Genomic DNA, 22,072 nt, shown 5'->3' on the forward strand with positions numbered 1-22,072 from the left:
CTTTACCAGCAAAAAGAGGAATGCCAAACCTACCACCAAATCAAAAGACAGAAGCTCTAAAACAAATAGCTCAATTAGTAAAAATGAGAACTGTGGAAAGGGTACCATCTATGGAAAAAGGAAAGGGATTTTACTCCAGACTCTTCCTGGTACCAAGAAAAGAGAAAAATTGGAGGCCTATTCTCGACCTGTCCGCTTTAAACACATTCATCATTGTTCCAAAATTCAAAATGCTGACCCTACAGCAACTTCTTCCCATGCTGGGCAAGGAGTCTTGGCTGGTGACTCTAGATCTCAAGGAGGCATACCTGCACGTCCCCATACGACCAAATTGCAGAAGATACCTCAGATTTCTTGCAGGATCAGATCATTATCAATTCTCAGCATTGCCCTTTGGCTTATCTACTGCGCCCAGAGTGTTCACGAAATGCCTGGCATCAGTAATCGCTCACTGCAGGCTTCAGGGAATCCAAATATATCCATACCTGGACGACTGCCTGATACAAGCGGACAACAGAAACAAGCTAACAGAAGACTTACAAAGAGTCATTTACTTACTGCAAGCCCTGGGGTATACAGTCAATATAAAAAAATCAAGACTGACTCCATCCCAAAGAATAACCTTCTTAGGTGCAGAGTTGGACACAACAAAACAGATGGCATCCCTAACTGCATAAAAACAAGAACAACTTCCTCTACTTCTTGGCATTAACAAAGCAGAGCCAACTAACAGCAAGGAAAGTACTACAGGCCTTGGGCTTCATGGCATCCTGCATAATCCTGGTCCCTCATGCCAGACTACATATGAGAAAGCTACAGTGGTACCTGAAGAATTTATGGTCTCAACACAGGCACAGCCTAGAAACCGAAATACCACTAATCCCATGCCTGAAACAAGAGTTCCTATGGTGGGCTCAGGCATGTCAGTCAAACCCAGGTTTGCCCTTCAACAGCATTCAACCAAGCCAAACCATCACAACGGACGCCTCAGACCTCGGTTGGGGGGCCCACATGCTGGACAAGTGCATACAAGGCTTATGGACTCAAGATCAGCTGCACCTGCACATAAATCAAAAGGAAATGCTGGCAGTAAAACTGGCAATCCAGAATTTCAGACCATTCCTCCAAGAAGGCCAGTTGATGATAAGGACAGACAACACCACAGTCATGTGGTACATCAATAAACAGGGAGGCACTCATTCATACCCTCTATGCCGGATGGCACTGGACCTATGGAATATGGCTCTGAGCTACAGCATTCAGTTACAAGCAATTTTTGTACCGGGAAAAGAAAACATCCTAGCAGACATATTAAGCAGAACTACCTCGGATGCTCACGAATGGATGCTACACCCGGACATCTTCAAGGCCATCACAAGGAAATGGGGACTACCACAGATAGACCTATTCGCATCCCCACTCAATCACCAGCTCAAGAAATTCTGCACAAGAACGTACCACCCACTTGCTTGGAAGGTGGACTCTCTATCCTTCAGTTGGAAAAGCCTGACAGCATATGCATTCCCACCTCTTCCTTTGATGCACAAGGTGCTATTGAAAATCAAAGAGGAACGTCCAAGGATCATTCTGATAGCTCCAGACTGGCCAAGACAACATTGGTACCCATTACTGAGGAGCATGTCTCGGGGACAAATGTGGACACTACCCCGATCCCATTGCTGTTAACTCAGAGCGGCTACAACACCCTGCATCCAAACCTGAAAACTCTGCAGCTGACTGCCTGGAACATTACATAACAACAACTAACCCAGATTTATCCCAAAGGGTTAAAGACATTATTCTTGAGGCCCGCAGACCTTCAACAAGAAGGAACTATGCAGGAAAATGGAAAAGATTTCTCATTTGGAGTACTGAAAGGGGAAAAGATGTGTCAAAGGTAGACATAGCCAACATCCTGGAGTATTTGGCAGAGCTTTTCCATACAGGCCTGTCCTATTCCTCCATCAAGATACATGCATCAGCTATTTCTGCAGAATACAGCTTCGATCCCCTTATCTTCTCGCATCCTCTACTCAGGCAGTTTCTGAGAGGAATTAAAAATGTAAAACCTCCTAGGAAACCACCATTGCCAGCATTGACACTCCCCCCTTTCGAACCAGCAGCAACAGCAGAACTTCAACACCTATCCTGGAAAACTGCTTTCCTGCTGGCAATTACCTCAGCAAGAAGGGTTTCTGAGCTACAGGCTTTAATGGCAGTACAACCCTTCCTAATCTTCCATCAAGACAGAGTGTCCATGAGAACAAATCCTACATTTATGCCTAAGGTGGTATCCAGAGTGTCTTTAAACCAGGCTATCCACCTACCTACATTCTTCCCCAATCCACAGAACAGGGGGGAAAGACTGCTGCATACTTTGGATGTACATAGACAGTTACGCTACTACCTGGACAGAACCAAGGGCAATAGAAAAACTGACCAGCTTCTGGTAGCATATGCAACAGGAAGGGAAGGAAAAGCAATTTCAAAACAGACAATCTCCAAGTGGATAGGAAATTGCATCAGATTCTGCTACTCCTACCATGGAAAGCAAACTCCACAGAACATAAGGCCTCATTCTACCAGGGCTACAGCCACTACCACAGCTTTCTTAAGAGGAGTGGCTACCAAGGACATTATAGAGGCTGCTACTTGGACCTCCGTGCATACATTTGCCAAGCATTATAACTTACCTTTATACTCTAGATCCCGAGCAGGGTTTGCCACTGCTGTTTTGCAAGGGATCCTAACTACACCATAATTTCTTCTCTTTTCCTCCTCCTCTAGTTTAGCTATGGTATTCTACCCATTTGTAAAGACTGCAGATGCATCCTTGAAGGACATAGTACAGTTTTGTACCTACCATAAATGTAGATGTCCGAGAGGAATGCATCTGCAGTCAGGATTACCCACCCTCCTTCCCCTCTGAGGTACTCCTAGGGTATTTGCCAATCTACAGCTAGCTTGGGGGGGATCTATTATGGTGTATTTGTTTGTATATATGTACATACATGTTTATTTTATATGTTTGCTCTCTACTGTTTGGAAACTTTGGCATTTATCCAAATTTAGCCATCCAAGAGGGCACCTGGCATCTGGGGCAAGAAACACTGAGGAAAATGGCGTCGGCTGATGCCTTTATACCCAAATAACTGCCGCAATGACGTCAGGTGAAGTGCGACACCAGCCGAAGCCAGACCCAGACTTTGGAATCCGGCTGACCGAAGGGCTGCCTGACGACAGGACAACCCATTTGTAAAGACTGCAGATGCATTCCTCTCGGACATCTACATTTATGGTAGGTACAAAACTGTACTTTCTCCCCCTAATGAGGTGTCCAACTTCAAAGGTCAGAACCAACAAAAATTCCAACCTAACAAGAGTCAAGGTGCCAAGAGGAAATGGCAGAAGGATAATGCTTCCAAACTGAATAAAAGGGGTTCCTTTCCCAAAAAAGATAATTCCACTGCTAAAAAATGACTATTTCAAGACTCTTGTTATTTCATCCCTTCCTGCTGTCTCTCCTCCTCTTTCTCTTCCCCCAGGCTTTCACTCAACCCAGCAGCTTTGGCCCGAATACTCAAGTAGGTGTCAAAACTAATTTGGTGAAGGATACATTTGGTGGTGGACAGAAAATCCTCCTGCCTTCAGGGAAACCCCCCCCACATCCACCAGACCAGAAACATCTGTTTTTCTTCAGTACTCCTTCATAAGTTGCAAGCAGAGGTTATATAGTTGGTTCTTGTACCGCAAAAAGGAAAATAATTTTACACCAGAATCTTTTTGGTACCCAAAAAGGAGCTGTCATGGAAACCAGCGTTAAATTTGTCATACTTAAATATCTTTCCGACAGTACCAAAATTCAAAATGTTCATCCTGCAGATAATACTGCTCCTTCCTCTGGACTACTGTTTTTGTTGACTTTACATCTGAAGGATGCTTATCACATTCCAGTTGCTCCAACTTCAAGTTGAACCTACAAAAGTCCTGTTTCACACCCTCATGAAGAATTGTCTTCCTGCGGTGTGTGATAGACATAGAAAAAAGTGTTGCCTTTTATACCAGAAGACAATCCTGACTTTTCAGTACAATTTCAGGGATTTCTCTCTCCTTCAAGAAGCTGCCTCTGCAAGAAATGTGTGTCAAAATTCTAAGCTTCATGGCATCAACAATCTTCATGAAACCACAATGGTACTAAAAAAAAAAAATTGTGGATTCAGCACCTGCATCCCTTGGAGTTCCAGGTACCAGTGCTGCATTTTGTGAAATGAGAGTTACAGTGGAGAGGAGGTATTGGATGTCTTTCAGTCCAAACCTCTACCCTTCTCCCTCCAGACCCCAGTTCAGTTAGTCCAGGTGGACTGTTTAGATTTTGCATGGGAAGCCGTGTCTAAGGGAATTCAGGTGCAAGACAAATGAGGTCTTTCAGTGCTACAAAGACATAAATGGCAAAGAATCATTAGCATTGATTCAGACCTTAAAAGTTCTTGACCACTTATGGTCTCCATATCCCCTTTTATTGGTCCCAGAGAACACCACAGTCAGGTTATCTGAACAAACAAGGGTGTACAAGGTCATACCCTCTTTGCCGGTTGGCAGTGATGGCCTGAGAGGTAGCCTAACAGCATTCCCTGACTCTTCAGGCCTCATACACCCCATGAGGTTAAAACATAGTGGCAGACAAGACTAAGCAGATCCCAGATGGACTCTCATGAATGGAAACTCTGGACAGAGATCTGACTGGTTGTGGTCCAAGAGTGGGGAAAACTTCAAAGAGTTCTTTTTACCTCCTTTTAAAACAGACAGTTGGAAACATTTTGTTAGAATCATCCTTGCAGCAAAGCTGTGAGGACAGAAGCATCCTTATTCCCTTGGATGGGAATGTTCCTGTATGTATTTCTACATTTTCCACCAATACAAAAAAAAAAATCACAAACCAGTGATAAAATCCACGCAAGAACACTGGAAACAACAAACCTTGTAGAATGTGCATGTAGAAACAAGTAGGAAACAGGTAGCTCAAAATTCAGATACACTCCAGGCTGCTTCAAACCAACGATTTTTCCACCAATACCCAAGGTACTTCTGAAGATTCAGAAAGAATTACCAAAGATCATTGTGATGACCCCCTTTTTCCCAAGGCCAGGGGCAATTGCCACAAGCTTCCTCACACTCTGGATCTGGTCACACAGTGTCAGGGATGACTAGTGCACCCCAACATACAGGAATTGGTATTGACAGCCTGGATGATTCTATCTTGATACCGTTCAGGCACTTATTCCATGAGGATGTACAGTCTGTATTGAAGGATGCAAGAAAACCTGCAGCTAAAAATCCTATGTTTATAAGTGGAAGAAGTTTTCTAGGTAGTGCTCAACTGATGTGAGAGGACCCAGTATTGTGTCTACCCCTCTGGTTTTGAAATATTTGTGTGAGCTACTCAACGATGGCTTATCTTTAGTATCTCTCAATGTGAATGTTGCAGCAACTTTAGCTTGTCTGCCCATGGCTCGCCCTGTTTCACCTTTTTGTTGTCAAACAGTTTGACACCCTTTCAAAAACAAAGTCCTCCCCCTTGGGATCTCAACTTTGTTCTTGAAAAATTTGACATTATCTCCTTTGGAACCTGCCTTTCAGGCTGACTTAAAGTTCATCACTTGGAAAACCATTTTGCTGACTGCTCTGACATTTATAAAATGAGTCTCTCGAGCTGCAACCTCTCATAGTGGGCTAGCCTTATCTGATTTTCCACAAGGACAGGGTTTTTATGCACTAATCCTTCTTTTATGCACTAATCCTTCTTTCATGCCAAAAGTTATTTCTGAATTTACCCTAACTCTAACTATCATTCTCTGTTTTCATTCCAGAACCTAAAAACAAGGTGGGGGTGTGTGTTCTGCATACCTTGAATGTGCACAGGCAGCTCAGGGACTATTTTGACAGAACTAAGCCCTTCTGGAAAGCTGAACAGCTGTTTATTTCCTATTCTAGGGCTAAGAAGGATCAACCTGTCAGCAGGAAAATGATTGCTCATTGGTTGTCCTCTGCAATTGTTTGATGTTCTTCGTGTTTCACTGTTGCAGTCATCACATTTGGGTTATCCTGTCAGGGGTAGCCCTCAGTCGGCCCGAATACCAGAGGCTTAGTATTTCTGCGTCGGTTGCTGTCACTCCAGGACTGACATCAGGTCGTCAGTGGTATAAAATCAGGCAGCCGACGCCATTACATCAGTCTTTCTTGCCGAGGAGCCTGAAGCAGTTTTCACGAGTGCTGGTCGGCTGCTACCTGAGTTTTCGTTTCCGAACTGAAGTTGAAGTCTTCTAAAGCTAAGTACCCCATTGGAGATCCTTTTTTCTTGCTCTAACCGATGTCAGAAAAGGTTAACAATTGTTTTGCTTGTGGAAAGCAAATACCACACCAACACTTCCATTCTTACTGCGTCACCTGTTTAGGCCCAGACCTCAATATCCCCCGTTATCGCTTTTGTGCTTTGTTCAATGCCAGAACTGTATGTCATTGGGTCCTTATTGTAGATAGATATTTTCTTTCTCAGTTCTCTAATTCTGATATGGCTTCAGTAAGCCATCCAACTACTGATTTTCCGAAAAAACGTAAGGATAATGAGAGACAGACCGCACAGGTCCAAAACTGCCAATGATGCTTCCGTTAAGCTAGTCGTCAGTTCTCTGGTCCTCACTGAGGTCCTTTCGCAGCCCCTGATGCCTGCTTCTGTGGATTCGCAGACTGCTACTGAGACTCTTACAGAGTCCAGAATGCCACCTGACTCTTCTTCGACTAAGGATTGTGGGGATGTCTCTACCTTGGATGGGTCTGGAGCCTCTGAGCAGGCACCGGCTTCCGAAGAAGTACTTTGCACTACCAATTCTCGACTTAGACCGATGACTTATTTTGTGTCTTCAGTTCTTTCTAAAACAACCGAGTTTCTAAGGCCAAGGGTATGAAGGACATGCAAAAAACCAACAACCCAGGCTGAGGCACCTGCTTCTTTGCCTCATTCTCAAATGCTTAAAATGGCAGAAGACTTTATTATGGTTATTAGGAGAAGACAGGCTACCCCTTCCAAAAGAAAGAGACTTGTCCCCGGTAGTTTTTTTCTGAACAAGAGTCCGATGACTCTGATACATCTGAATATGAAGATATGCAACCCCTCTCTGCTTATGAGGATTTTGATGCAGAGGAATCCATTCCTTCTGCCTCTCCACCCGAGGATTTTTCATTTGGGGAAACCCTACATACTTTAAGGGAGCATTTCCAGTGGGAATGTCAGGACTATTCTTAGTCAAAAAAGAGCCTCAGGGAATTCTTAGATCTAACACAGCACAGACCTTTGGCCATTCCTCCTGTCCTGGATGTTGTGGATGATGTTTTTATGCAATCCAGTCTGACTCCTGACACCCTTCCTCCTGCTCCCAGGAAACCTGACTGGAATTACAGAGTCCCTGACTCTCACAAATTTCTTTTCAAAAATCCTACTGCTGACCCGGAGGCCATCTCTTAAGGACCTAAAGGAATCAAAGCAACTTCAGCTAAGAATCCCACCCCCTCAGATAGGGATTCCTGAGCATTAGACAGATGGGGTAAAAAAGTATACACCTCTGCTACTCTTGCTATTAGAGCATTAAATTGTCAGTTCCACATGCTGAAATATCAGCAACATACCATGGAACTCCTTAAACAAAAATATCTTCCTTTCCTGCTTGTGCAGAAAATAAAGAATTACAAGAGCTGATGCATTCTGCAAGTCAAGCAACTAAGCACACCTTACAATGTGACTTTGATGCCCTAGAAGCATCTTTCAGGGCAGCAGTCACTGGTTCTGTCTGTAGAAGACATGCTTGGCTTAAGGAACAGACCTTGCCAGACCATATCAAATCCAAATTATTGGGCACACCCTTGAACAAACAACTTATTTGGCACCAAGGCAAAAGAGGTCTTAAAGATGGAAGAAAAAGCTAAATCTATGAAGACAGTTAGACTTCTTACAGGTCCAGCCTCCGAGGTTCAGTAGGCATTGCCCCTCCAAGCACTGGTCCTTTCCTGCAACCTCCAGGCCAGCTCAGCCCAGACCCAGGGGAAGCAGACCCCCCCCTCCCAGACAATAGCCCCAGGGAATGCAGAGATCTAAGCAATAGAGTTCCACCTCTTCAAAAACTGGGAGTGCAAAGTCACCCCCTTATGGTAAGAACTCACAATGACTTTACACTTCCACTCCTTCCCTCTGCCCACCTGCTTGTGCCCTTAAGAGGAAAACTCTCCTTCCAAGCAAGCAACTGGGCCACCATTACCAACGACTGCTGGGACCTCAACATAGTGTCCCAGGTATACAAATTTTATTTCTACACTCCTCCAACCCCAGAAGGGTTCCCAGATCTTCCTCCAAACCAGTGGGCAGAGGCCAAAAAGCAAGTCCTTTCCCTGCTCTCCATGAGGACAATACAGCATGTTCCTGCAGAACAGATAGGCCAAGGTTTCTACTCCAGACTCTTCCTGGTACCCAGAAAAGAGGGTACATGGCTCCCCATCCCCGATCCATCCATTCTAAACACCTTTCTGGTGATACCAACATTCAAAATGCTCACCCTGCACCAGCTTCTACCAATGCTTTCCAAGAATGCTTGGTTAGCCACCCTAGACCTAAAAGAGGCCTATCTACACATTTCAATCAGAGAATCATGCAGGAAATGCCTAAATTTCAGGACAAGATCTATGCACTTTCAGTTCTCTGCGCTTCCCTTTGGCTTATCCACTGCTCCCAGAGTTTTCACAAAATATCTGGCTCCCACCATTGCTTTTTGCAGACAAAGAAATATTCAAATTTATCCATACTTAGACGACTGCCCGACTCAGGCAGACAGTCAGGAAAAGCTGCTACAGCACCTGACTTTTGTAACGGACCTACTGACCTCACTGGGGTATACTATCAATGAAAAGAAATCAAAACTAATCCCCACACAAAAAATTGTATTACTGGGAGCATGCTTGGACACAGCATCCCAGATGGCATTCCTTACTCCAGAAAAATAAGCCTACCTGACAGGCTACTTCTCTCAACTAGCCATCAGAACCCAGTTATCCACAAGGAAAATCCTGCAAGCTCTAGGGTTCATGGCCTCCTGCATTCTACGCATTCTATATGCCAGACTGCATATGAGGAAACTGCAGTGGTTCCTAAAAAGCCTTTGGTGTCAACACTCTCAAGACCTGGAAACTCTCATACCAATGTTACCTTGTCTAAGGAAAGATTTCCTTTGGTGGGCAGCAGCATGCAACCACAACAAGGGACTTCCCTTCTCACAACCCCATGCCACCCAGACCCTCACTACAGACACATCAGACTATGCCTGGGGTGCACACCTGGATGGTTGGTGCATTCAGGGCCATTGGAGCCCAAATCAAGTACATCTGCACATCAACCAAAAAGAGATGCTAGCTGTTCAGCATGCCCTGACAGCTTTCAGACCCCTACTCTCCCTGGGGCCTCTACTGATCAAAACAGACAACACCACAGTGATGTGGTATATCAACAAGCAGGGAGGGACTCACTCTTATCCTCTCTGCAGGCTCGCCATGACCCTTTGGCACATGGCCTCAGCCATGCAACTACACCTGCTAGCACAATTCCTGCCAGGCTCTCTCAACTCTCTGGCAGACAGCTTGAGCTGAAACCTGCTAAACCCACACAAGTGTCAGCTAGATCACAGAACCTTCACCCTTGTAACCCAGAAATGGGGCACCCCGAAAGTCGGCCTCTTTGCCTCCCAATCCAATCAGCTCAGCAAATTCTGCACCAGGGAACCTCACAGCAAGGCCTGGAAAGTGGATGCTCTATCCTTCCAGTGGGTATACCTCTCTGTCTATGCATTCAAGGGTACTGCTCAAAATAAGGGAGGAAAAACTGAGGGCAATCCTGATTGCCCCAAACTGGCCACGCCAGCACTGGTACCCACTGCTGCGCAGGCTGTCATCCCTGCCACCATGGCACCTACCTCAGATCCAAACACTCCTGACCCAGAGGAAGGGAGAATTCATGCATCCCCAATTGCAGACCCTCAACCTGGCAGCCTATCTTATTCCCTGACCTTTCCTCAAGCTGCCAGCCTAAGCAAACAAGTCCTGGATGTTATACATGAGGCCAGACACCCCAGCAATAGAAAATCCTATGCTGACAAGTGGAAAAGGTTTTGCACCTGGATCCAGGCTAAGGGAGCCAGAATGGCACACCCCTCCCTACCTCTCATTCTGGATTACCTGGCATACCTACTACACAGGAGTCTATCCTTCTCTTCTATTAAAATTCATGCCTCTGCCATCCCTGCTCATTACAGCAAAGAGCCACCTCTCTGCTCACACCCTCTCATCAAACAGTTCCTGAGAGGGGCTAACAACTTAAGGCAACCCAGATGAGCTCCTACCCCAGCTTGGGACCTTAACTTTGTGTTGGAAAAGTTCACCCTACCCCCTTTGAACCTGCAGCTTCAGCACAGTTAAATATTCTCTCTTGGAAGACTGCCTTGCTTCTGGCCATCACTTCAGCTAGAAGAGTATCAGAGCTACAAGCACTCGTGGCTGTAGAACCCTTTATCATTTTCCATGCTGACAGGGTCTCCCTCAGGACTAACCCATCCTTCATGCCTAAAGGGGTGGCCAGTGTGGCTGTCAACCAATCCATTCATTTGCCCACCTTTTTCCCTAACCCACAAAACAAGGAGGAAAGGATTCTGCACTCTCTAGATGTGCACAGACAGCTCAGAGTCTATCTGGGCAGGACTAAATCTGTTAGAAAAACTGATCAATTGCTAGTCAGCTTCACAGCAGGGGCAGAGGGCAAGGACATAGCCAAACAAACAGTCTCCAAATGGATAGCACACTGCATCCATTTCTACTGCAAACAGCACAGGAAACCGCCCCCAAAGGAGGTCAGGATACATTCCACCAGAGCAACCGCCACCTCTGCAGCTTTTCTCAGAGGAGTCCCCACCAGGGACATCCTGGAGGCTGCAACATGGACATCTGTTCATACCTTCACCAAGCATTACCACCTGCCTATCTTCTCCAAGTCCAGGGCAGGCTTTGCCACCACAGTCTTGCAGGGCATCCTAGCCAGTCCCCAGTCTTCTTGACTGCCTCCACCCTTTCCTTCAGCTTTGGGAATCGACCCAAATGTGATTACTGCAACAGTGAAACACGAAGAACATAGTACAGTTGTGTACACTTAACATAAATGTAAATGTTCTAGTGTATTCACTGTTGCAGTCCTTGTTTCCCTCCCTCCATCCCCCTTGTCTCTCTCTCTTTTCCTCTCTCCTTATAGGGAATTTTTGGTATTTACTTTCTACTGGTGGTGTTCTTGCGCCATATCCTCGCTCCCTATTTGGGGACTCCTGACAGGGCAAGAAAAACTGATGTAATGGCGTTGGCTACCTGATTTTATACCACTGACGACCTGATGTCAGTCCTGAAGCGACAGCAACCGATGCAGAAATACTAAGCCTCTGGTATTCGGGCTGACTGAGGGCTACCCCTGGCAGGATAACCCAACTGTGATGACTGCAACAGTGAATACACTCGAACATCTACATTTATGGTAAGTGTACACAACTGTACTTTCTTAATCCTACCATGCTAAATCTAATCCAGGTAAGGTTAAGACACACTCCACTACAACCTTGTCCTATTGGGTGGCATATTGAAAAGGAGTGGACTCGAGAAGCACAACAAACTGTATTCTTCTAATGTTCCAGAGCAGACCATGCGAAGACTGCACTGCAGGGGCTCTTGGATCTTTATCCTTCCTCCTTCCAGGTAGGGTAAGCTTTGGAAATCTATCTATATGTCATTGAGGCAGTGTGAATAATTAATGTAGTACAGTTATGCAAGTGCTACTTACCTGTAGCTGTATATTTCTGAATTTCACTTTCTTAGTGGCAGCACCTGACCACTATCCACGTTATTTTATATATAGTTCAATGGTGTCCAACCTTGTAGTATTGTTGGTTGGCTTTGGTTATTTTGTGTTGGTGTTTTTTGTCTGTAAATTGGTTGGTTTCTGGCAGTTCTTGATTCTGTTCCTTCTTGGTTCTTCCTACTTGAAAACTACAACAGTAAAAACTAAAAGAACACTAAAACCCCAAATAACTGACTTTCTGTGCTAAGGGTTAGGCTTTCCTGATGAGGGGGACTTAGCTAATCCCTTTTCACAGAGAGTCAGAAGAGGAGATCCTGAGTTCTAGAAATCTGCTAGTGTGGCTTTGTGCAGGCACAGTACCCATGTGCTACTGAGGTAGTGCGAAATTTGAACATCTGCTGTTACAGATAAGCAGGATTTACACAACTGTACTTTCCAGGAAATTCTTTTATTTAACCCAGGTGATTGTTAAATGAATATTGTTAAGGTCTAAAGAGGTAATCACTCCCTTATACTTAGAGTTGATAAGGTCAGTTATTGAGTATATCTCTTCCATTGGGACATATCTCATTAAGTATATGTCAATTAATTAAAAAGACCCTAAGGGTTCTTAATCAAAGATATTACAGACCTAAAGTCCCTGAACTGCCAAGAGAAGCTGGAAGCTTTATCCCTTTTATTCAGTGTCTTACTCATTTGAGGGGCGAGCTCTATCAGTTACCATGTTGTTAGAGAACTGTTTATCCTACACGTTTTTCTTTGCAAGTCGAAATTTTCCACCGGTGCTGGAAACCCAGACCTAAATCTCCAACAGCAGATAGATAAAATATGATGGAGGGAATAGGTTTATAACCCAGCATCTCTCAAACTTCTGGAATAAATTTTTCTTGCATGTTAAGTACTGTGACTCACTATTTTCCTTTAAAAAGAAGCTGACTGGATGGGTATTCACAAATTTACTTCTGACCGGATCAATGGCATTTAACTTTCCAGTTTATAGCAACAGAGAAGTAATATAGGATGGAGAATGCCCACCCTTGGTCTGTTGCTTAACAACTCTCCATCTCTCTTTCTCTCCTATGCATCAGAACAGACTAGAGAGAGAAAGTTGTCAGGGTGATGTAAGGTTAGGGTCTCCTACCTCATGATTGCTCAGAGACGTGGGGAAGTTGGTTCAAAAACTGCAAAAGAAGTTTTTTTGACATTTACTCCTGCAGCCTGGTACCCAGGACAGCAGCCTAATCTGCCCCATAATGGTCATTGTGAAGGGGGCCTGTAAAAAATTACTTTGGAACAAGATTTAGTTTGCAGGCTGGTTGCCAGTTGAAAGACTCTGATTTACTGAAATATTTCACTCGCAGCAATTGATAGTGTTATATGGAGCACTGCTAAAGCCAAGAAGCAAAACTCAGGTCTGTTATGGGTTTGTTCCAAGAATCCGTAAAAAAGTAGATTTATAAATTGAAACTGAGAATGGTGCTGCATAATTTTTGTGAGCACACACACACACACACACACACACACACACACACACACACACACACACACACACACACACACGTTTGTACGTACGTATGCATAGTATATACAAGGGTACTTGACTCTCTGAAATTCTCCTATTTATTAACAGAATGAAGCACTTGGGAAATTTGTTGACAGCATTCTTTTTGAGTGCTGGAGATGTCAAAAGGAGGAAGATTAAATGCAAATGTCTAAGGTGGATGTGGGCTTAGGTTTTGAATCCCGAAACTTTTAAATGTACAAGAAGTTGCATCGTTAAGGATTGGAGTGTTTGTGGTTTAGGGTTAGAGAAGAAGCTACAGAGGGGAATGGATTTAGTGTTGTGCATGTGTGCTGCTATACAAGATGGGAGACTGAGTATTTTTTGTAGTGGTGGTAGTATTTATTGAAAGGGTTTTTCCCTAAGGTAAGGTTAAGGTTAGCACAAATTAGCAAGATTGGGGCAATGACATGAGAAATTTGAAGCCTTCTATCCATCTTTACTAATTTGTGCTAACCCTAGTTATAATGTCCTAAACAACAAACCTGTTAAATTCAGAATTAATTTTGTACCTGTACACATGACATGAGTCCTTTGTGGATAAAAAAAATAGAAATAAAGTGTGTCTCTAAACTTCTCTTCTTCAGAAGTGTGAAGAGGTGTAATTCTCTTTCTAAGTTTGCACCCTGGCTTAGATAAATTATTTTTGAGGTGACTGGAGTGTGGTATGTGTGGCAGGGTGTTCAGCTATGAGAGAAGAAAGTACTTCCTCAAAGATTTTCCCTTCTAAAGTTTGACAAGGTGCAGTTACCTTTTTAATATGTACCTGGCTAGTCCTGAACACTGTCAGTATCACTGCTGTTGAGGAGTCGGCACCATTAACAAGCTGATCTGTCAAACAGGTTCATTAGATAAGGGGGCTTTTAGAGATTCTACCCTCTGCAGAAAGGGCCAGACCCTGCTGCTGTCTCCATAGGTGCCATTGTGGCTTTTCACCAAACTCTCACACTTAGTACATCCCTTGATGAGAACAGAGTACTAAATATGTTTGGCAGAAGGGTATATACTTCTGCAACCATGGCCTTTAAAGCTGTAAATTGACAGATTCACAGTATTAAATGCCAATGCAGTATCTTCAAACAGATAAAGGATGTGTTGTCAGCAATCACTAATGAAGCCATGAAGGATAAGATCAACACAACAGCCAATATTAAGGTGGAAAGGTTTGCTATAAAATGTGGGTTAGGCTGTTGATGCCTGTAGTAGGAGCATAAAAATAATCCAAGTAATGAGAACCCATGCCTGGCTAAGAATTTGGGCTTTATTAGATGACATCAAAGAGGATTTGCTGTACAGTAATTTGTTTAGTCACAATTCTCAAGAGTTTTTTTGAAGAAACTGGAAGAGAATAGAATGACTATGGACTGTCTCTTTCAAACATCTGTTTCATCCATCTATTGCCAAGTTCAGTACAAACTATCCTACTTTGTATGGCCCTTCTATAGGAAATAATCCAAGACAGACCAGTTCACAGAGGTGGAATGCTTAAAGATGCAGATCTGGGGTGGTGGCAGAAGAGAAGCTACTAGCATAGGTGGGAAAGCGTAGGAAAATTCCATGCCTTCCTTTTTTTTTTTTTTTTTTTTTTTTTTTTTAAATGCCCTTTGACAGTACTATTTTCCCAATCCCCTAGCTTTCTTGTGCCAGCTTCTCATTTCCTATCCCTCTTACTCACTTACTGACCAGGAGTCTTTCCCATTTCTAAGCAAGCTGTTTTTCATTATCGGCAGACAGGTGGTTACACGAGTTTACATCATTAGAATACATGTTAAAGTTCAAAGCCTTTTCTATCTTCCTGGGAATTTCTCCCATTTTTCCAGAGCAGTAAGAAATAGTATGTACCGTCATGGCTTTACTCTGATGATCTGGGGCCATAGAGAGAATTTCCTTGCAGAAGCAAGGAAAGGGGGTTTACTCAAGGTTGTTTTTGATTTCAGAGGAAGATAGTTCTTGTGGATCTGTAATAAATCTTTCCAGGAGGAATAAAAATTTAAAGATAGTGAAGTTTAAAATGCTAACATTTCAAACATTGCATCTGTTGCATGTTCTGTAGGTTGTCTTGATGATCCTAGTTAAAAAGAATGTGCACCTCATCAATATCTGATGTTCAGGGCAGGACATAGTTCCTAAAGTGTTTACAAGATGTTTAGTACCAGTGTGTGCCCACCTAGGATCCATGAAATCCATATCTACCTTTACCTGGATGGCTTCCATGTCCAGCAGCCTCAAAGGAGAAATGCAGTGTGTCTTAAAGTACTCCATCCCCTGTCTGTTCAGCCAGAGGTTTTCCGTAAACATCCTTGGGATGAATCTTTTACTAGGGAGAACAAAACTTTCCTGAGAGCATGGTGTACACCACAACAAGCAAACTGTACCTACTCCAAGACAAGATCTTGCAGGTTAGTCAGTTCTTCTTTAACCTCATCAAGAAGACGGCAATGTCAGCAGAAGTGCTTTTGAGTGCTCTGGGCTACATATTGCCTTCCTTCTATCCTCAAGTCTCCTGAATGGGATACATGTGAGAAAGATCCATTGATACCTCAGAAGTCTCTGGAAGCGATATAGACACCCATTAAACAAGGCACTATCCCTGAACACCTTTGTCAACGAGTTCAAATGGTAGTCCCAGCAGATGCTAAGGAATTATGGAATGCCATTTGTGGTCTCAGTGGGCACCCAAACTTTGTCCTCGGGTGCCTCAATCCTAGCTTCAGGGATGTATAGGCACTTTGACTGCTTCCAGGGTCAGTAGGCTTATTAACCTGAATGAAATGATGACCTTTATTCTCAATCTAGCCCATTTCAACAGCCAGAAGTCCTAAATGTCATCACAGAGTTGTAGTATATAAACAAGTAGGGCAAGATCAGATCATAGCATTTCTGCAGCCTAGTGATGAAAGAGTGGAAACAAGGATCCAGGGCTCTTTAAGAACCTTATTACAGTGGGCAGGTCACACAGACATAATTTGTTTGACTCAAGGGAGAGACATCATTTAAGAAGGTTGTTTTCCATGTACCCTTGCAGTGAAGTATGAGCAGTAAATGCATTCTTCATTCTTCTACACTTTCTCACTCATTCCTTTGAGTGCCAAAGTGGTTCAGAAAGTAAACATGTAAGGGGTAAGCCTGATGCTTATTTTACGTCTGTAGTCAAGGCAGCCACTGTTCTCTCTGCAAGCCCAGATAACCAGAGTGTGACCTATGCAGCTGTCGCAAACCTGAGCTGCACTGGTTCAAGAAGGGCCTTACTAGATCTTGTGGTACTTCCTGTTCTAAAGGATGTCTTTCCTAGTGTTTTTCTCATAAATTTAATAAATTTGAAGATTGGTGTAATTTTTCTTAAACATTTCACTAGGTTCTGTGCTAATATTTGCTGTAAGTTATTTGTTATTGTATACATGGCAGTGGTGATAGTGACTGGGTGACCATTTAAAACGGTGGTCCTTTTCTTTTGGGCACTGTCAACTGTGGATGAAAAATGGAAGCCATGGCCATCAGAGAAGGTGTGGTGAACAGTGAACAATCCCTTAGTGACCCTGTGTGAGGTGTTGTCAGTGAGCACAGCTTCAGAAAGTTGAAGAAATAATGCTGACTTGTCAGTGTTTGTGGTTGTGCTAGATTGTCTTGTGGTTAAAGAATAGATTTTGCTCTGTGATTAAATGGATAGTTTCTTTGTTCATTGAATTTTATGTAGGTTTTTGTTAGCAATTATGTGAGTGATTTAGACAGACTCTTACTTAGCCAGAATCATCTTATCTGGTTTTAACCCTATATGTGAACTGATTGTTATATTTCTGTATTATTTGTAAAGAGAGTAGGTGTCATATCTTCATCTTTTTCCTGATTTGTAGGAAGTGTGCTTGCTCAGGGTGATTGGGGGTGAACAGCCAGGGGCAATTGTTTATATTAGGACATACCAGGATGAGTAGTAGCAAGCACTACCCCTGGTGTGATGTAAATGACAGAACTCCTATTTTTTCAAAGGGTCTATATCATATAAGCGAATAGGAAAAACCACGAATGCTTATTATCTCGAAAGTACCAGACCTCAAAGTGCTTTTTCTGAGATTGCAGTACAATGATGAATGGAATATTTGCCCTTTCCTCACTGTAGTGCGATCTTGGAGTTGGAATATATATTTAGCGGGGGGGATGTGGGGGGGGGGGCGCAGCCCCCTACAGTAGCAAGTTCGAGGTCCAGTACTTTTGAGATTGTGAGCATTCGCGGTTTTTCCTATTCGCTCATATGATATAGACCATTTTTCAAGAAATAAGTATTTCTGTTTTTCTAGTTGTTAAGAAGATTAAAAAAAAGTGCAATATCTATCAGGGCGGTACTTTAAAACTGTGTAAAGCAGAGGATGGTAGCCCCCTTATTGCATGTAATGTGTGTGTGTGTGTGTGTATCCATCTTTCACAGGCATTGTCAATAATGACCATTAGAGTTTCATTTTTTTATTTTTTAACTTTCAAAAGTTTTTATTTTTTAACTTTCAAAAGTGAAGTATTACAACAACAGTTAAACAAAACAATTCAAAAACTTACCTGATAGACCCATTGGGATATCAGTCAGGTTGGCACCATCCACACCTGTGGGAAGTACAGGCACCACCCACACCTGTGGGAAGTACAGTGGTGTTCTAAAGTAAACAATTGTGCAGCCAGGTTCAGTGGTTAGAAGGACTCTTACAGTTAGTGCAGAACCTGCTCCTACAGCCCAAATGAACAGAAGATACTTACTCCCAGAGACTGGGAACTGAACTTTTTTTGTGGGAAAAAATTGCCAAACTGGAGTGGAAGAAAGGATGAACATAATCATAGACCCCCAAAGGATTGACCCTTTATGGGACATCTGATGCATAAGAACTTGTTTACCACGAGTATCAGAGAAGAGTGAATTTACTAAGCTCTAACAAAGATGTCCATTTCAGGAGGAGGAGGTAAGAAATTACAAAATGTGGTGTGGTATGGAACTGCTTTTATGGGCATGTATTATATTATGTTGTATTTCTCCATGTAAAAGTAGTTTTTTTTTATATTTTAAAGTCTCCACTTTGAAGGGCAGAGAAAGTGAGCTGAATTGACGATTTTCACAGTTTTTGGAGTGTGGAAGATGTGTAAAAAGAGTTGAAGCTACCCTCTGATCAACTAACCAAACACTCTGACTGTTGTATCCAATCATCGTGTATTTTTGCGTAAACGTAGCCTTTTATTGTATAATTTTCAGTACAATTTACTTATAACTGTTTTTTGCAGGATAGCTACACCCCCCCCCCCATGTGTGGGGCCTCTGCCCACACACCCCTGGTCTCCCATTATTATACCCGTGAGGTCACAATAGCTTGGAAAAAGGTGAATAAAAGCCTTTTTCTGAGTTAGTGTGATCTTTGATGTCATTTATATAGTGATCAGAGGTATGAGACTCCCCACCCCACCCCCGGAAAAAACACTTTACAGTTCTTTTTTTTTTTTAAGTAAGTATTTGGTAGTCAATTGGGCTAGTGGCAACTTGTCTAAGTTTGGCATCAGTAACTGATGCTTTAGTTAGTTGAAGTACACCCTTATTATTATGTGGGTCACATGACCCCGGACACCAGGGTATCAATAGCATAAGAGACGTGGCTGACATTTTGCAGGGAGCTGTTTGACTGACTGAACATCAAGGTGGGCAACAACTGCCATTAATATTTAGAAGCCCCCTTATTATAACATTGCTGCATTAGTACCTTTTCTTTGTTGTGGTGAATACCTCCTATATCTGTACCAGGATATGGATGGGAACCAGGTGTTTTAAACTTTTGTATTTTAACATGGATAATTACTGTGCATAGAACCTGCCATTGTTAGATGTAAATGTTTGATGCTTTAAGATCTAACTATGACTTTAAATTCTTCTAATACAGAACTATTCTCAGAACCTGTGTCTTCTAGCAAAATGCTTTTTGGATCACAAAACACTTTATTATGACACAGACCCCTTCCTTTTCTATGTCATGACTGAATACGACAGCAAAGGTTTCCATATTGTTGGTTACTTCTCAAAGGTATGTTTTTTGTTTGTTTTTATCACATTCCACTGTGCTTGTTAATGCCCTAATTCTCCTTTTATAGCTGGAAATCTGACAAGTTCTGTGCACTTTTAGGGAAAGATCAAACCCTGATAAAAAAAAAAAAAAAAGTGTAACATTATTTCTGAAGAGTGAAAAGCCAAAACTTCATTCAACACCCTGAGTTTCAAATATTATTGTTTAAGATTTGCTTTTTGTAATATGGTCGTGTTATCATTACTACCACTAGTAGTAATTAATACTAATAGGATTTTCTCTAATAAAGTTTCTATGCATTGATTTTTGCATGTTTAAAGCATAATTTTATACCCTTAATTTTCATTGTTGTGAGCTGAAAATGTCATTTGGTTATATGATTTTCTTTCAATTTGTAATATTTTGCTTGTTCCTCATGGCCTGTATCTGTAGAGTTACATCTGTTTCTGTCACTCATACTTTGGCAGAAAACTGCAAATGTTGTGATCATTAACAAAGATTCTTGAAAACAATGGTTTGCAAATCTTGATCCAAAGTTAATCATCTCTTCTTTAAAATGAAGTGTCAGGTTTCTTTCTAGATATTTTATAATTATGTGTATCACCACATTTTGACATGTACTGGTCTAAAAATACTGATGATAAGAGAGACATATTTTAAGTGTATTGGAAAACATTTTCTCAACTAGATGTAGTTGTGTGATCACATTTGTATAATCTCATTATCCCTAGAACCAAAGTCAACAGCACTGCACATGATGATCTTGGTGTTTCACTGTTGCAGTCATCACATTAGGGTTATCTGCCTGCAGGTAGCCCTCAGCCGGCCTGAATACCAGAGTCTTGGATTCCTGCGTCGGATGCTGTTTCTTCTTCTATGACGTCAGGGGTATAAAACATGCAGCCGACGCCATTACATCAGTCTTTCTTGCCGTGCTGTGCGCGAAGCAGAAGCAGTTTGCAAGTGCCGGTCGGCCAACTCCTGAAATTTTCATTTTCGAGTTTCTGAACCGAAGTCTTCAAAAAAGATAAGTACCCTGTGGGGGTCTTTTTTCTTGCTCCAACCGATGTCAGTAAAAGTTAATAATTGTCTTACCTATGGAAAGCCAATACCTCATAAATGTTTTCATTTGTACTGCATCCTTTGCTTAGACCCAGACCACGACGTTCCTTGCTGTCTGTTTTGTGCCTTGTTCAACCCCCGAACTATTCGTCGTCGGGCTATCTTTGCAGCAAATTATTTTGGTACTCTGTATCAGTACTCCGAAATGGCTTCGTTAAGCCATCCAACTACTGATCTTTCTAAAAAACGTAAAGATAAAGACAGAGACAGACCACATAAGTCTAAAACTGCCGACGACGCTTCCGTTAAGCTAGTCGCCAGGTGTTTTCACAGCTCCTGATACCTGCTACCTCAGATGCACAGGCCTCTACTGAGACCCATTCGGAGTCCGGTATGCCGCGAGATGCTTCTTCGACTATGGAACCTGCGGATGTCTCTATCTTGGATGTGTCTGGAGCCGCTGTGCAGCATCGGCTTCTGAGGGTGTATTCAGGCCTACAGACTTGCATTTTTTAACCAACGCCATCTTCTTCATCCAGGCCTAAAACTTGATACACGCCTAGAAAACCGACATCCAGATCTTATGCTCAGGCCCATAAGCCTAAAGAACAAATGCTTAGACTGGCTGAAGACCTTATTACATTAATTAGGGGAAGCCAGCCTTCCCCCTCTAAGAGACCTAGAACTGAATTTCCTTCTGATTCTTCTGATCAGGAATCTGATATTTCTGTTCCTTCTGATGACCAGGATTTGCCCTTATCTATCTATGAGGATTCTGATGCAGAGGATTACATTCCCTCTGCTTCCCCTCCAGAAGATTTTTCTTTTGGTGAAACCTTGCACACTCTTAGGGAGCATTTCCACTCGGAAAGCCAAGATTACTCTGACTCCAAAAAGAGGCTTAGGGAATTCTTGCTCCTTCCTCAACACAGGCCTTTAGCTCTCCCTCCTGATGTTCATCGTGCATACAGCTGCAGTCATAACAGATGGGTTCTCCTGCCGTCAGGCGGGTCCTCGATCGGCCGAATTCCAAAGTCTAGGTCCGGCGTCGGTTGTCGTCACTTCTTCCCTGACGTCAGTGCGACAGGGGTATAAAAGAACCAGCCAATGCCATTTTCTTCAGTCTTTCTTGCCGCGCGGTGCCCAAAGCAGAAGCAGTTTGCAAGTGCCGGTCGGCCAGCTCCTGAAATTACGAAAATTTTGCAACCAAAGTCTTCTTGAAAGCTAAGTACCCCGTTGGGGAAACTTTTCTTGCCTCAGACCGATGTCAGACAAAGTTAATAATTGTATTTCATGTGCGAAGCAAATACTGCATAAGGATTTTCATTCCCTCTGTATTCCTTGTTTAGGCCCAGACCACGAAGTCTCGGTTTGTCGCTTTTGTGCTACATTCAACAAACGCACCATTAAGCGTCGGGCGGAGTTCGCCCAGCATTATTTTGGCAAAAAATTTAACTATATTATGTTGTCGGATACTCC

At 42.9% G+C, this 22,072-nt stretch overlaps 1 protein-coding gene across 3 annotated transcripts in view; it reads left to right on the plus strand.

Moving 5' to 3' along the window:
* The window catches only part of KAT5 (lysine acetyltransferase 5), a 485,129-nt gene that overhangs the window by 166,520 nt on the left and 296,537 nt on the right, over window positions 1-22,072 (plus strand). For all 3 annotated transcript variants that reach the window (XM_044069174.1, XM_044069176.1, XM_044069175.1), the window contains exon 10: window positions 19,391-19,531. In XM_044069174.1, coding sequence (XP_043925109.1) covers window positions 19,391-19,531 — 141 coding nt within the window. The remainder of the gene's footprint in view (window positions 1-19,390; window positions 19,532-22,072) is intronic.

The sequence above is a fragment of the Protopterus annectens genome, chromosome 4.part0 (assembly GCF_019279795.1).
Source record: "Protopterus annectens isolate FY-2018-M chromosome 4.part0, PAN1.0, whole genome shotgun sequence".
NCBI classification, from domain to species: domain Eukaryota; kingdom Metazoa; phylum Chordata; order Ceratodontiformes; family Protopteridae; genus Protopterus; species Protopterus annectens.